Source organism: Hylobates moloch, unplaced genomic scaffold (genome assembly GCF_009828535.3).
Source record: "Hylobates moloch isolate HMO894 unplaced genomic scaffold, HMol_V3 SCAFFOLD_20, whole genome shotgun sequence".
Classification (NCBI taxonomy): domain Eukaryota; kingdom Metazoa; phylum Chordata; class Mammalia; order Primates; family Hylobatidae; genus Hylobates; species Hylobates moloch.
This window is the reverse complement of record NW_026652295.1, coordinates 10,046,877-10,063,436: the sequence shown is the minus strand read 5'-3', so window position 1 is coordinate 10,063,436 and position 16,560 is coordinate 10,046,877. Positions and strand designations below refer to the sequence as shown.

General features: G+C 39.9%; 1 protein-coding gene across 2 annotated transcripts in view; it reads right to left on the bottom strand.

Annotated features, from left to right (window-relative positions):
* Window positions 1–8,878: 8,878 nt before the first annotated feature.
* The window catches only part of PAK1IP1 (PAK1 interacting protein 1), a 16,121-nt gene continuing 8,439 nt past the window's right edge, over window positions 8,879–16,560 (bottom strand). The window contains exons 5-10 of one of the 2 annotated variants that reach the window (XM_032140850.2): window positions 16,375–16,427; window positions 15,175–15,320; window positions 14,983–15,080; window positions 12,322–12,421; window positions 10,751–10,874; window positions 8,879–10,589 (exon numbers count right to left, since the gene is read on the bottom strand). In XM_032140850.2, the coding sequence (XP_031996741.1) occupies window positions 10,375–10,589; window positions 10,751–10,874; window positions 12,322–12,421; window positions 14,983–15,080; window positions 15,175–15,320; window positions 16,375–16,427 (736 nt within the window). In that variant the 3' untranslated portion in view covers window positions 8,879–10,374. The remainder of the gene's footprint in view (window positions 10,590–10,750; window positions 10,875–12,321; window positions 12,422–14,982; window positions 15,081–15,174; window positions 15,321–16,374; window positions 16,428–16,560) is intronic. The other variant, XM_032140852.2, reaches the window with a different exon arrangement.

Below are 16,560 nucleotides of genomic sequence, written 5' to 3'. Positions count from 1 at the left end.
ACATGCCATCTCTAAGAGGTGTAATACAGACCTGTTGAAGGCCTGCAGGTTCATTCCCGAAGTCAGCATGACCATGAACCCACCAGTAGGAAGAAACTGGATAAGGTCTGAATGTTGGAAGGAAGAAACTCAACCTACCATCTTTAACAGTTGTGACATTACACCATGAGGGTCTGTGGCTTTATTCTTGAAGTCAAGAAGATGAAGAACCCACAAAGTCGACACAATGGGGTTTCACCATGTTGGCCTAGCTGGTCTCAAACTCTTGATCTCATCCGCCCACCTCAGCCTGCGAAAGTGCTGGGATTAGAGGCATGAGCTGCTGTGCTGGCCTTAGAAGCGTGTTTTTTTTTTTTTTTTCCTTGGAGTTTTGCTGTTGCTGTAGAAAGTAGAAAAGCCCTTCAAAGCTTGTCTTGATTTAAAAATAGACACCAGGAATAATCAGGTCTTACTCCAAAGCCTGCTATCAACTGTTAGTTCTTAACGATTTAGCCCAGTTAGTTGCTTTTGCTTATTCAGGCATGTCTGGACAGGCCCAAGGAAGTCTCAGCTCATATTTTATGCCCCTTCCTTATTTAGAAATGTTATTGCTTCCTTAAACCTTTCATAAGCAACTTCCTCTCCTTTATCTTCCCTTGCACTTAACTATTTAGGAAAGTTTCAGGTTGTTAGCAAATCGGGTATTTAAGACTCAGGTCCAGCACCAGCCAATGGATGCAGGACACAGAAGTAAGGAGGACCCAAATGTGTAAACCTTCTGCTTTTCCTTTGTTGAAGTGTGCTCTTGCCGTTGTTCCATCTGTGAGAGGCACCATTTCCGCAGGAAGTGAAAATGGCCTTGCTGAGAGAATTAAATTTATGTTTGAGTGCTATTTTGTGGTGCTGGGGAACAAGCATTTCTAACAGTTGCCCAGGCTGGCGTGCAGTGGCATGATCTCAGCTCACTGCAACCTTTGCCTCCCAGGTTCAAGTGATTTTCCTGCTCAGCCTCCTGAGCGGCTGAGATTACAGATGTGCGGCGCCATGCCTGGCTATTTTTTGTGTTTTTAGTAGAGATGATGGTTCACCATGTTGGCTAGGCTGGTCCTGAACTCCCAACCTCAAGCAATCTGCCTGCCTGGGCCTCCCACAAGTGTTGGGATTACAGGCGTGAGCCACCATGCCCGGTTGCGGCGCATATTCTTAAAGACAAACTTTCCACTTGCGGCAGCACCTACCTTGCAGATAGCAAAATTGAAGCCCGGGTTTATCATAGCTGATTCTAACCAGCCAAAGCTGATAATGACTAAGAACTTGCAGGAATTGCAGTACGCCAGACCTTCCATTTATTTGAAGACCTTCCTGAACAATTAATAGGGAGACTTGTCTTAACCTGCAGGGAACGGCTTTAGGGGCTCATTCTTCCCTATGCAGGCACAAGCCTCAAACCTTAATTAGGATCATCCACCATGATTCCCGCACTCTCCCCCTCACCTTATACTTGAAGAAACTCAACCTCAGAGAACTGTATTATCTACAGTCTTTGTCAGTGGTACAGCTATGAATTAAAGTAAGGTCTGAAATACAAAAATTAGCCAGGCGTGGTGGCACACCCCTGTAATCCAAGGTACTCTGGAGGCTGAGGCAGGAGATTGCTTGAACCTAGGAGGCGGAGATTGCCATGAGCCAAGATTGCGCCATTGCACTCCAGCCTGGGCAACAGAGCAAGACCCTCTCTCAAAAACAAACAAACAAACAAACAATGTAAATAAAGAAAAGCCGCATTTTAAATAATGTTTATATAACTCACAGGAAAGTAGGAAAACGAAAACGAAAACAGCACAAACAGAAAGCAAAACAAAAAAAAATGGCCGACTTAAGTCTTAAAATATTAATGACATTAAATGTAAACAGTCTAAATACATCAATTAAAAGACAGATTAGAATGAATTAAGACATATTACACAACTATATGCTGCACACAGAAAATTCACTTCAAACATAAGGATACAGGCAAGTTGCAATAAAAGACGGAAAAAATATATCATGCAAACAAAAGAAATCAGAAGTAGCTACATTAATATCAGATAGACTTCAGAGCAAAGAAAATTACCAGAGATAGTGATATTGTATAAAGATTTAAGAGTCAATCCACCAAGAAAACAGAAATCCTAAATGTATATGTATCTGACAATAGAGCTGCAAAAGATGTGAAACAAAAACTGAAGGAATTGAAATAAGAAATGGACAAATCCAGAGTTATAGTTGGAGGCTTCAGTCCCTCTAAATGATGATAAAAGCAGTAGACTGGAAGTCAGGAAGGATATAGAAAAACCGCAATAACATCATCAACTAACAGGATCTAATAGACATTTATAGAATGCTCCACCCAACAACTGCAAGATACATATTCAAGTGTCCACAGAACATCTATCAGGAGAGATCATATCCTGGGCCATAAAACAAATCTCAACTAATTTAAAAGAATTGAAATCATACAGAATGTGTTCTCCAACAACAATGGAATCAAATTAGAAATCAGTAACAGAAAGATAAGAAAATCTCCAAACACTTGGAAACTAAACATTTTAAAATAATCTGTGTGTCAAAGAGAAAAATCCATGTGTCTCTAGAAATTAAAAAAAGGCTAGGCATGGTGGCTCATGCCTGTAATCCCAGCACTTTGGGAGGCCAAGGCGGGAGGATCACTTGAGTCCGGGAGTTTAAGACCAGACTGGCCAACATGGTGAAACCCTGTCTTTATAAGACACAAAAAAGCCAGGCGTGTTGGTATGTGCCTGTAGTCCCAGCCATTCAGGAGGATAAGTTGGGAGAATTGCCTGTCTCTAGGAGGCCAAGGCTGCAGTGAGCCAAGATCACGCCATTGCACTCCAGCCTGGGTGACCTTGCCCCCTCCCCCCCACCAAGAAAAGTGCATTATCCTGAATAAAATAAAAATACAACACATTAAAATATATAGCATTAGTAGCAACAAATAAACCAAAAGTGAAATTAATAATTCAATTTACAATAGCATCAAAAAGAATAAAACCCTCAGAAATAAATTTAATAAGTACAAAATTTATAAACCGAAAACTAAAAAACACTGTGGAAAGAAATGAAAGAATAGCTAAATAAATAAAAGGATATCCTTTGTGGATTGAAAGATTTCGAATTTTTCAGGTATAATATTCCTCAAATTGATCTATAGATTCAATGCAATTCCTATCAAATTCAAGCTGGACTCTGCAGAAATTGATAAACTGATATTAAAATTCATTAAAAATTCAAGGGACACAGTACAGCCAAAATAATCTTCAAAAAGAATAAAGTTGCAAGACTCGCTCTTCCTTATTTCAAAACTTACTACAAACCTATAGTAATCAAGACTGTATTGTACTATTATAAGGATGGGCATATAAATTAATGGATTAGAATTGTGAATCCAGGGCCAGGCACGGTGGCTCACGCCTGTAATCCTAGCACTTTGGGAGGCTGAGGCGAGTGGATCACCTGAGGTCAGGAGTAATAAACATTTTTTCATAAAAGAGGCTCACCAACATTAGCCATCAGGAAATGCAAATCAAAATCACAATGAGCTACTAAGTCCCACCCGCTGGAATGGCTATAATAAAAACAAAAAACCAGGTGTCAGCAAACGTGTGGCAAAATTGGAACACTCATACACTGGTGGTGGAAATATAAAGGGTGTGATCGCTTTAGAACAGTATGGCAGTCCCTCAAAAGGTTGAACGTAAGAGTAACCATCTGATCTGACAATTTTACTTCTAGGTATATATGTACCCAAGAAAAATGAAAATGTATGTTCATGCAAAAACTTGTAAATGAATGTTCAAAGCAACATTATTCATATTAGCCAAGAAGAAACAAATATGCATCAGCTATAGAATAAACAAATTGTGTTATATCCATGGAATGAAATATTATTTGGCAATAAAAAGAAATGAAATACTGATACATGTTACAATATGAATAAACCCTGGCCAGGCACGGTGGCTCACGCCTGTAATCCCAGCACTTTGGGAGGCCGAGGCAGGTGGATTACCTGAGGTCAGGAGTTTGAGACCAGCCTGGCCAACATGGCGAAACCCCGTCTCTACTAAAACTACAAAAATTAGCTGGGCATGGTGGCGGGTGCCTGTAATCCCAGCTACTCTGGAGGCTGAGGCAGGACAATCGCTTGAACCCAGGAGGTGGAGGTTGCAGTGAGCCGAGATTGCACCATTGCACTCCAGCCTGGGCAACAACAACGAACCTCCATCTAAAACAACAAAAAAAACCCAGTATGGATGAACCCTGAAACAATATGTGAAGTGAAATCACAAAAGACCACAAATGGAATGATTCCATTTCTATGAAATGTCTAGACTAGGCAAATCCTATACATACGGAAGATAGATCAGTGGTTGCATAAGCCTAGGGGTGTTGGGAGGGAGAAATGGGGAATGACAGCTAAGGGGTCCAAGATTTCTTCTTGGAGTGATTAAAATGTCCTAATATTGATTTTTGTGATAGTTGCACTCTGTGAATAGACTGAAAAACATTGAATTGTACGCTTTCAATGGGTGAACAGTATGTTGTGTGAATTATGTCTCAAAGTATTACAAAAAACCAAACTGTGTTTGCTACTTGGGAGGCTGGGGCCAGAAGATTGTTGAGGCCAGAAGTTTGAGACCAGCCTCAGCAACCATAACACAACCCTGTCTCTTTTTTGTTTGTTTTTTTGAGACAGAGTCTTGCTCTGTCGCCCAGGCTGAAGTGCAGTGGCGCAATCTCGGCTCACTGCAAGCTCCGCCTCCGGGGTTCACGCCATTCTCCTGCCTCAGCCTCTCCGAGTAGCTGGGACTACAGGCACCCGCCACCACGCCCGGCTAATTTTTTGTATTTTTAGTAGAGACGGGGTTTCATCGTGGTCTCGATCTCCTGACCTCGTGATCCGCCCGCCTCGGCCTCCCAAAGTGCTGGGATTACAAGCGTGAGCCACCGCGCCCGGCCCACCCTGTCTCTTTTTAATAGATAGATAGGCTGGGCGCGGTGGCTCACGCTTGTAATCCCAGCACTTTGGGAGGCCGAGGCGGGCGCCTGTAGTCCCAGCTACTCAAGAGAGGCTGAGGCAGGAGAATGGCGTGAACCCGGGAGGCGGAGCTTGCAGTGAGCCGAGATTGCGCCACTGCACTCCAGCCTGGGCGACAGAGCGAGACTCCGTCTCAAAAAACAAACAAAAAAAAAGATAGATACATTACTACATACAAAAACAGTGGCATGTAGCAAAAGCAGTGCTAAAAACTTTAACAACACACATTTGAAAGGAGGGAAAAACTCACATAAATAAGCTCCTGCCTCAAGAACCTAGTAAAAAAGCCAGGTGTGGTGGCTCACACCTGTAGTCCCAGCAACTCAGGAGGCCAAGGTGGGAGGATGGCTTGAGCCCAGGAGTTCGAGGCCAGCCTGAGCAACATAGCAAGACCACGTCTCTAAAAATTTCCTAAAACAAACCAAAAAGAAACTAGAAAAAGAAGAGCAAAAGAAACCCCAAAGCAAGCAGAAGGAAAGAAGGAAATAAGGACGAGAGCAGAAAATGAAATTGAAAACAGAAGGAGTCAATGAAACAAAGAACTGATTCTTTGTTTTGTTTTGTTTTTGAGACGGAGTTTCTCTCTGTTGCCCAGGCTGGAGGGCAGTGGCACAGTCTCTGCTCACTGCAACCTCTGCCTCTCGGGTTTGAGCGATTCTCCTGGCTCAGCCTCCCTAGTAGCTGGGATTACAGGCGCCTGCCACAACGTCTGGATAATTTTTATATTTTTAGTAGAGATGGGATTTCACCATGTTTGCCAGGTTGGTCTTGAACGCCTGACCTTAGGTGATCTGCCCACCTCGGCCTCCCAAAGTGCTGGGATTACAGGCATGAGCCACCGTGCCTGGCAGAACTGGTTCTTTGAAAAGATAATAAAACTGACAAAACTCTAGGAAGACTGACAAAGAAAACAGACAGGACACAAATTACCAACATCGGGAATGAAACAGGGGATGTAGAGTTGACCTTTCTTCAACTTGACAAAGAATATCTACGAAAACCCTAAAGCTGGCATTATACTTAACAGTGAAAGACTGAATGTTTTTCCCCTAAGATCATAACAAGGCAAAGATGTCTGTTCTCACTATTGTTATTCAACACAGTGCTGCATCTTCTAGTCAGTTAATAAGGCAAGAAAGTGGGGAAAAATACAGATAGAAATAACACTATTTATATTTGCAGATAACATAATTGTCTACATAGAAAACCCCAACAAAACAACTCCTAGAATAAGTGAATTCAGCAAGATAGCAGGATGTAAGATCACACAAAAACCAATTGTATTTCTATATATTAGCAATGAATATAGGCACCAAAATTAAAAATATCACTTGTAGGCCAGGTGCAGTGGCTCATGCCTGTAATCCCAGCACTTTGGGAGGCCAAGACGGGCGGATCACGAGGTCAGGAGTTCGAGACCAGCCTAGACAACATAGTGAAACCCCATCTCTACTAAAAGTACAAAAAAATTTGCTGCGCATGGTGGCGGGCACCTGTAATCCTAGCTACTTGGGAGGCTGAGGCAGGAGAATCGCTTGAACCCAAGGAGGCAGAGGTTGCGGTCAGCCAAGATGGCACCACTGCACTCCAGCCCAGGCAACAATGCAAGACTCCATCTAAAAAAAAAAAAAAAGTCACTTGTAATTCCCCCGCCCCAAATACTTAGAAATAAATCTAACACATGCAAGATTTGTATGCTGAAAACTACACAGCACTGATAAAAGAAATCAAAGATCTGGCTGGGCGTGGTAGCTAACGCCTGTAATCCCAGCACTTTGGAAGGCCAAGGCGGGTGGATCACCTGAGGTCAGGAGTTTGAGACCAGCCTGGCCAACATGGCGAAACCCCATCTCTTCTCTAAATACAAAAATTATCCGGGTGTGGTGGTGTGTGCCTGTAATCCCAGCTACTCGGGAGGCTGAGGCAGGAGAATCCTGTGAATCCAGGAGGCAGTGGTTGCAGTGAGCTGAGGTCGCGAAATTGCACTCCAGCCTGGATGACAAGAGCAAAACTGTAAAAAAAAAATACATAAAATAAAAAAATTAAAAAATAAAAGACCTATATAGCCATGTGCTGCATAACGATATTTTGGTCAATAACGGTTTGGTCAATAACGGATCACATATACAATGGTGGTCCCATAAGATTATGACTATACCATATGGCCTAGGTGTGCAGCAGGCTCTACCATCCAGGTTTGTGTAAGTACACCCTATGATATTCACACAAAATGAAATCACCTAATGAAGCATTTCTCAGAATGTACTCCTGTCATTAAGTGACACATGACTGTACACTTTTTTTTGTAGAGAAGGATAGAATTATCCTAAATTCTATATGGAAAGGCAAAGGAACTAGAATAGTGAAAATAATTTTGAAAAACAGAAAAGGGGGAGAATCATTCTACTCAAATTCAAGGCTTATTATATAGCTGTAGTAATGAAGACTGCGTGGTTCCGGCAAAAAGATCAACAGAGATCAATAGAACACAATAGAGAGCCCAGTAATGGACCCACACTAATATGCTCAATTAAATTCTAGCAAAGATGCAAAAGTATTTCAATAGAGGAAGAACAGCCTTTTCAACAAGATGCTAGAGCAAGTTGATATCCATAGGCAAGAAAATAAACTTGGAATTAAACCTCACACTTTATACACTCAAAATGGATCACATACTAAATGTAAAATGTAAAACTCTACAAAACCTTTAAAGAAATATATAGAACCTCTTCAGGATCTAAGGCTAGACAAAGGTCTCTTGGACTTCACACCAAAAGCATGATCCATGGAAGGAAAAATTGATGAACTGGATTTCAACAAAATAAAAAACTTGAGCTCTGCAAAAGGCCGTTAGGACAAAAACACAAGCTACAGACTAGGCAAAAATATTTGCAAACCACATATCTGAGAAAGGTTGAGTTTCTACAATATATAAAAGAACTCTTGGCCAGGCGGTGGCTCACACCTGTAATCCCTGTACTTTGGGAGGCCGACGCGGTGGATCACTAGAGATCAGGAGTTCGACACCAGCCTGGCTAACATGATAAAACCCCACCTCTACTAAAAATACAAAAATTAGCTGGGTATGGTGGCACGCACCTGTAATCCCAGTTACTCAAGAGGCTGGGGCAGGAGAATCGCTTGAACCTGGGAGGCGGAGGTTGCAGTGAGCCGAGATCACACCACTGCACTCCAGCCTGGGTGGGTGACAGAGTAAGACTCCATTTAAAAAAAAAAAAAAAAAAAAAAAGAACTCTCAAAATTCAACAGCAAAAAAGAAAAAATATATAATGTGAATATGGGCAAAAGACATTTCACCAATTATGATACACAGATGGCAAATAAGCACATGGAAAGATGATTAACATCATTAGCTATCAGAGTAATGTAAGTTATAACTACAACAAGGTATCAATACACTCTTACCAGAATGGCTAAGACTAACATCAAATGCTGGAAAGATGCAGAGAAACTATATCACTCAAACATTACTGGTAGAAATGTAAAACCATACAGCTATTCTGGAAAACTCTGGAATTCCTGGGCATTTATCCAAGAGAAATGAAGACTCTAATTCACATAAAAACCTGTACAGAAATGTTTACAGCAACTTTATTTAGATACCTAATAACAGGAAACATTCCTGACGTCCTTCCACAGGTGTTTACTATGGTACATCTATACTGACATCCCAATCAGTACTAAAAACAGAACTATTGATGCAACAAGCTGGATCAATGCCCAGAGATTATGCTGAGTGAAAAGCCAATCCCAAAAGAAAGTATAATCCAATCAATTTTGGCAAAATTAGAGATGGAGAACAGACCACTGGTGCCAGAGGTTACAAAGGTGGGCGTAGCTATACGAGCACAAGAGGAAACTGAGTATGGCTTATGACAACAGATGGGATCATTGTGATAGAAATGTTCTGTATCTTGATTATATCATTTCTATCCTATCTTGGCTTGGTTGTGGTATTGCCCTTGTTTTGCAAGATGTTATCATCGGGAAAACTGGGTGGAATCTCTGTATTATTTCTTACAAGCGTATATTTCTTATAATGATCTCAAAATTTGAGTTGAATTGAGAAAAGCCAACGACCTACATTTATGTTAATAGCTTACGAAATAAGCTAACAAAGGAGTAGACTGATATTAAGACACACAATTTGGTTCATTTCCTAGACAATTTATTCCTATGGAGTGGCAATTCCAGTGCCTGTTCTTATTCTGCCTAATCAGAAGTGATTCTCCTGATGGTCTCAGGTATCTAGTATCTGCCCGGCTAATTCAAACCTATGGATCCCCAATAATGTCATTTTCTTTTTTTTTTTTTTTTAAGACAGGGTCTGGCTCTGTTGTCCAGGCTAGAGTACAGAGGTGCAGTCTCAGCTCACCGCAACTTCCACACCCTGGGCTCAAGCCATCCTTCCCACCTCCGCCTCTTGAGTAGATGGGAGCATGTCACCACATCCAGCTAATTTTTTGGGAGAGACAGAGTCTCCCTATGTTGCCCATGCTGGTCTCAAACTCCGTGGCTCAAACTACCAACTACTCGGGAGGCTGAGGCAGGAGAATTGCCTGAACCTGGGAGACGGAGGTTGCAGTGAGCTGAGATCGCGCTACTGCACTCCAGCCTGGGCAACAGAGCAAGACTCCGTCTCAAAAAAAAAAAAAAAGAAAAAAAGAAAAGATCATTTTCCCATCCTTAAATTATTTTGTACATCTACTACTTGGAAGCAAAGTAGTTTAAAGAAGTCTGGCAATCTCTCTATAATCTTAGGTACGTGGTCCTACACTTAAGCATATGTTTGTTTCATACATATGTATAATTATGCATGTATAATCTTTTAAGTTTGTCCTATTGGTATGAAAATGTAAAATTACTACTTACCATTTGAAGAAGCCAAAGGCAGTTCTTAAATTCTTCCCCATTTAAGAGAAAATTTTGAATAATGACTCCTTCACCCAAATCTGATAAAAAATTTGTTCCACATTTTATATTATTTTACAGTATATTTCGAGAAAGATCTTTATTTGCTTTGTACAAAGTAAAAATTACATGACACATTAACATATATTAACATGATACATAATTCATAAAACACTGTCTGCCAAAAGTAATTTTACCGCTGTTTTTTTTTAAAAAAAAAAACATCTAAAAGTGGTTTTTTAATATATATATATTTTCTCCAAAGGAAGAAATTTCTTGCTTTTACTCACGGAAAAAAAAAAAAAATTAAGGTACATTTGAGTAGAATGATTTCATCTAAAAGAGTTCTTTCAGGAGACATCTGGGATTCACTGCATTGTTTTTATTTTCTTCTTCTTCCTCTTCTTTTCCAACATTTCTACCATTTTCCTCTTCTTGGTTGATACCAGGCCACTTTCTTTTGTTGCTTTCTTACTGTCACCTGTTAAACCGCGTTTCTTTGTGTTAGGTTTTGACCACTTTTCTTCTTTGTGCACTGTGTCACCAGGCTCCTTTTTGCCAATTTTGGACTGTTCTTTACTTACTAAAACACAAAAGAGAGTGCTTTTAAAAAAAGACTGTTTTCCCCTTTGAATGAAATAAACACAGGCTGTCAATAAAGTGAAATTATCTGGATCTCCTCCACTTCTACAATTTCAGAGATAATAGATTATTCAAAATTTCAAAACAATCAAATTCGATTACCAGGAGAAGGCTCTGCAGCTGGAGGAAGGCTTTCTTTCATGTCTGCCACTTTGTCTAGCCACACTCCAAGACATGTCAGCCTGGCGTTAGTGTTTACTTCACAGAGTAAAGATGGGAGAACTTTCTAAACAGAAGAAACAAACATTCATAATGTGCATTTTCAATAATTTCTTTTTCCATAATCAAGTTACCTTAATTTAAAACTTCCTGTATTTTCTTGAGTACAAAATATGATATTCAGAAGCAACATATAAACTTCACTCATGGTTAGTTTGACTATGTTAGTCACAGAGCCAGTTTTGCATGTTCTCACTCATAGGTGGGAATGGAACAATGAGAACACACGGACACAGGAAGGGGCACATCACACACCGGGGACTGTTGTGGGGTGGGGGGCAGGGGGAGGGATAGCATTAGGAGATATACCTAATGTTAAATGACGAGTTAATGGGTGCAGCACACCAACATGGCACATGTATACATATGTAACTAATCTGCACGTTGTGCACATGTACCCTAAAACTTAAAGCATAAAAAAGAAAAAAAAAGAAAACATATATCCACACGAAAATTTATATATGAATGTTCACAGAAGCACTATTCATAACATCCCAAAAGGTGGAAACAATCCAAATGTCTATCACCTCATGAATGGATACATAAAAAGTGGTATATCCACACAACGGGGTAGTATTCAGTCATAAAAAGTAGTGAAGTACTAACATATGCTATAACATGATGAACCTTAGAAACATTACACTAAGTGAAAAACGCCCATCACAAAAGGCCAAACGTTGTGTGATTCCATATATGAAATGTCCAGAATAGGCAAATCCATAAAAACAAAAAGCAGGGGAAGTGTATCAGGGGGGGGGGGGGGGGGGGGAAGGGAGAGGGGGGGGGGGTGACTGCTAATGGGTATGGAGTTTCCCTTTGGTGTGATGAAAATATTCTAAAATTAATTACGATTATGATTGTACAACTCCATGAATATGCTAAATTAAATCACTGAATTGTATACTTAAAAAAAAAAAAAGAAAATTCTAAAGAAAGGAATCAGGTCCTATTTCCAGGACTGAACAAAGAACCTTGGAAAAAGAGACATTCAACAAACCATATTCACAGAATGTGCTTATGAGATAACAAAGAATAAACCAAGAGAGACTGTAAGGAGACTACAGGAGGGAATTTAATTTTCCAAACTGTCTGGTTCAAATGGTTTGTTAATTTCGTAGTTGATCAGGAGCTTCCAAATTATTTTTAGCAATGGCAGTATTTTTACCTAAGAGCTTCCAGAGAACTCCAGTATTCAAGAGAGAGGAAAGTAGAGCTTCTCTGACTAAAAAGAGCGGCGCGAGTTCTGGGATCCCACCAGCTCACACTCAGAAATGACAACCATCAAGGCAGCTCCGTAGGAGCCCTAATTTTAAAACCATTAATATCAATCATGCCTGGAAGAGATTTAAAAAGTTTATTTAAAGACCTATGTCTTATGACCCTTAAAAAAATTCCACCTCACTTAGGAGCAAGACTTGTATTAAAGTACATTTAGATTGCTTTAAGGCACTGACCTTATCCTGCTTAAGCTTCCACATTTTGATGAAACCATCACTCGATGCTGTAACAATAACATGATGCTCTGGAATTTCAAAACTGAACATGTCCTTTACCCTAGGACAGAAATATTAACACCATAAAAGATCTTTTCCTCCAAATAGTCTAATATTGTAATAAAATTACACACACAGACTAGTGCTTTCTCAATGTTTCAAGTACTTCCAAACTGCTCAATGAATGGTGCCTTAAAATTTAACTATGCTTCGATTCCCATTAATGAGATATATTCAGGCCCAAAGTACAAGAAAAAATCAACTGCCAACCATATCTGAAGCAAAAGTTGAAAAGATAACAGATAACTATAAATAATCAGGTTATTACAAAGGAACTAAAGATGAGTAAAACAAAGCCCATCACCTCAAGAAACTCCAAGTTCAGTAAGGAGAGAAAAGACAACAGAAACGATGAATCCAGGCCTCTCCCACACATCCATTTCCCTCATCTCCAGTCCTACCACTGTTAGTGTAAGCCACTCTCATTTTTCCTCTGGATCACAGAAGTAGCCTAATTGGCCTTTCTGCTTCTATTTTGCCCCTTAACAATTTTCTTTTCTTTTCTTTTTTTTTTTTTTTTGTTTTGAGACAGAGTCTTGCTCTATTGCCCAGGCTGGAGTGCAGTGGCGAGATCTTGGCTAACCACAACCTCCGCCTCCTGGGTTCAAACGATTCTCCTGCCTCAGCCTCCCGAGTAGCTGGGATTTCAGGCATGTGCTACCACGCCCAGCTAATTTTTGTATTTTTAGTAGAGACAGGGTTTCACCATGTTGGTCAGGCTGGTCTCAAACTCCTGACCTTGTGATCTGCCTGCCTCAGCCTCCCAAAGTGCCAGGAATACAGGCGTGAGCCACTGCGCCCGGCCAACAATTTTTAAAAATGTAAATCAAATCATGTAACTTCCAGGCTTAAAACCCTACAAAACTGGTATCTACTTTAAAATAATATGGGAGAGGAGGAAGTGGCTGGGCATACAGATGAAGCAAGACTGGCCACACAGTGACAGTTGCTAAAGCTGGTGGTGGGTCTTAAAGGGTTAGTGCCTTAAACCAGTCTAAATGCTTTTAAATTTTTCCATAGTAAGAAAAATTATGATGATTATAGGCACCGTCTGGCCTCCACCATCCTCTCCTTGCTCATTCTCACCTAGTCACACAGGTCTTCTATCTGCTGCTAAAATACACCAAGCTCTGTTCTCCCTCAGGGTCTCTGCACCTGTCTCTCTCTTCTTTTTAAAACTAGCTCCTTTTTCATTCTTAAGGTCTCACATCTTCTTCCCTCATCATCCTATCTAAACCAATTGCCCTTGTTAATGTTTAATCACTCTACTTTTCTGTTTCCATCCTGTCATAATGATCTGCTTGTTTATAATCTGTTGCCTCCTTACAATATAAAAGCCATGAGAGCACAAGCTCCTGTCTTTTGTGTTCATCATTAAATACTTTGTGTAGTATTTCATAATGATGCTCAATGAATACTTGTTAAATGAATGAATGGCCAAATATCTTAAGTGTTATTAGTACATCTGGAATGGGCAACCTTGAAGAATATGTTTACTTCCCAATATAGGAGAAGAGTAAGGCCTTTAGACTACTGACTGCAGTACTCTAAGTATGGATTTCTTAAAACTTAACCACTGTTTAAGAAATAAGAACTAAGACTCATTTGAGACATAGAACATGCAAATGGATCACATCAAAATCTAACTCTGTAGATTAGATCACCTTTTTCAAAATTACTGGAAAAAGCAGGGATATATGAGTCAGAGAAAACCAGTTCAGCTCTCAGCTCCATTATTGGGGTAATATTGGCCAAGCCACTTAACTACTTACTTTGAGACTATCTACCCCCTAGAAATAGAGAAAGCATTAAAAGGTAATAAAAACTGGCACAAAACAGGAAGTCAATAACATCAATTCACTTCTCCTGCAGGAAAAAAAAACACATGGAAAGGGGGAAGAAGTAGGCAAGGGGACTTATGTAAAAGGACAAAAGTAGATAGGAACAAAGCTCAAGATTGTTTAGTCTTTTGTTTGTTCAAATATGCTTGATTTCAGGCTCCAAGTCTAACAGACACCTAAAAAATATCCTGTGCAAATGACAGTCCAGAAAACAATTTCACCACTTTTGCATTATTATTATTATTTTTTTAGACGGAGTCTCACTCTGTCGCCAGGCTGGAGTGCAGTGGTGCAATCTTGGCTCACTGCAACCGCCGCCTCCAGGGTTCAAGTGATTCTCCTGCCTCACCCTCTCGAGTAACTGGGACTACAAGCATGCACCACCACACCAATTTATTTATTTTTAGTAGAGACGGGGTTTCACCATGTTGGCCAGGATGGTCTTGATCTCTTGACCTCCTGATCCGCCCGCCTCAGCCTCCCAAAGTGTTGGGATTACAGGCGTGAGCTACTGTGCCCAGCCCACTTTTGCATTATTAAAGGCCAGGAAGATAACACTGTCCATCACCTTATTAGATTCCAGATACCATATACTGTACATGTAGATATGTCTGATTATTTCTGCAGTTGTTAATAAAAACATATAACCTGGTTTATGAAACTACTGCATATATACCATTTATTAAGACTAGACATATACACCACAGATTGGTAAAAATACCTGTTTTCATGAGCTTTAAATTCACAGAGGCATACTAGCGAATCACAGTCAAAAAACCTTATAACTTCTTCATCTCCAGCCACTGCAAGGGCAGACTCCTAGGAGAGAGGAAAAAGAGTAATGACATCCAGAATGTCATCAACAGTTCCAACCATCACCACAAACTTTGGTCACTGATTTCTGATTACTTACTGAAAGAAATTTAACAGAGGAAATTCTCTTTTCATTTGTGATGGTGCCACTAATGGATGCAGTGTCAAGCTGATAGATGTCTATTTTATTCTGTATAATAACTACATACTGCTCTCCTCTTGGGGACCATTCTACTATGTGAGCATCTATAAGTGGAAAAAAACGAACTTTATTTATTTTGTAAATAAAACATGAAGTGATCATAGTAATAATAAAAATAGCAAATATTTATACTGTGCATTTTCAAATTCATTATCCTATTTCATCTTCATAACACATTTTACAAGTCAAGTTTTTAGAAAATAATCTAGGTTCAAAAAGTCACAGGTGGGCCAGGTGCAGTGGCTCACACCTGTAATGCCAGCACTTTGGGAGGCCAAGGTGGGTGGATCACTTAAGGCCAGGAGTTTGAGACCAGCCTGGCCAACATGGTGAAACCCCATCTTTAACAAAAAATACAAAAAATTAGCCAAGCACGGTGGCACGCGCCTGTAATCCCAGCTGCTTGGGAGGGTGAGGCAGGAGAATAATGAACTCAGAAGGCAGAGGTTGTAGTGAGCTGAGACAGCGCCACTGCACTCCAGCCTGGGTGACAGAGCAAGACTCCATCTCAAAAACTAAAATAAAATAAAATAAAAAATAAATAAATAAAATAAAGTAAAAAATAAAATAAAAATCAAAGGCAGGTGGCAGAGCCACAAAAAGAATCTAGATCTAAAATGGGAAAAGAAAGTAACCCAAGGCATTTGCTCAGAGGTAACCACCACCATGCAGGGAAATAAATGTGTAACATACACACATGTAAAAATGTGTATCTATATTCATATTCCATTAAGTCACATAAAATATACAGGTTGAGTATCCCTTATCCAAAATGCTTGAGACCAGAACTGTTTTGGATTTTGGAATATCTGCTTAAATACAATGAAGTATCTCGAGGATAAAACCCATGAAACTCATGTTTCAAGTCTAAACATGAAATTCATCTGTTTCATACACACCTGGCCTGAAGGTAATTTTACACAATATTTTAAATAATTTTGTGCATAAACAAAGTTCTGACTGTGACCCATCATGAGGTAAGGTGTTGAATTTTCTACTTGAGGCACCACATCAGTGCTCAAAAAGTTTCAGATTTTGGAGCATTTCAGATTTCCAGATTAGGAATGCTCAACCTGCATTTCAAACAAAAATACTCACTTTGTTTTATATTTTTTATGAATGCTGATCTTCCTTCTACAAGATTCCACGTTCTGCAAAACAGGAAGCTCACTTACGGTGTGATCACCAACTAACTTTTACTAAGCGTAAAAGAACAAGCATAATGAAGACTTACTCAAGGGACAATTTTACTATATATTGGCCATTTAAAAGACCTGCTATCTT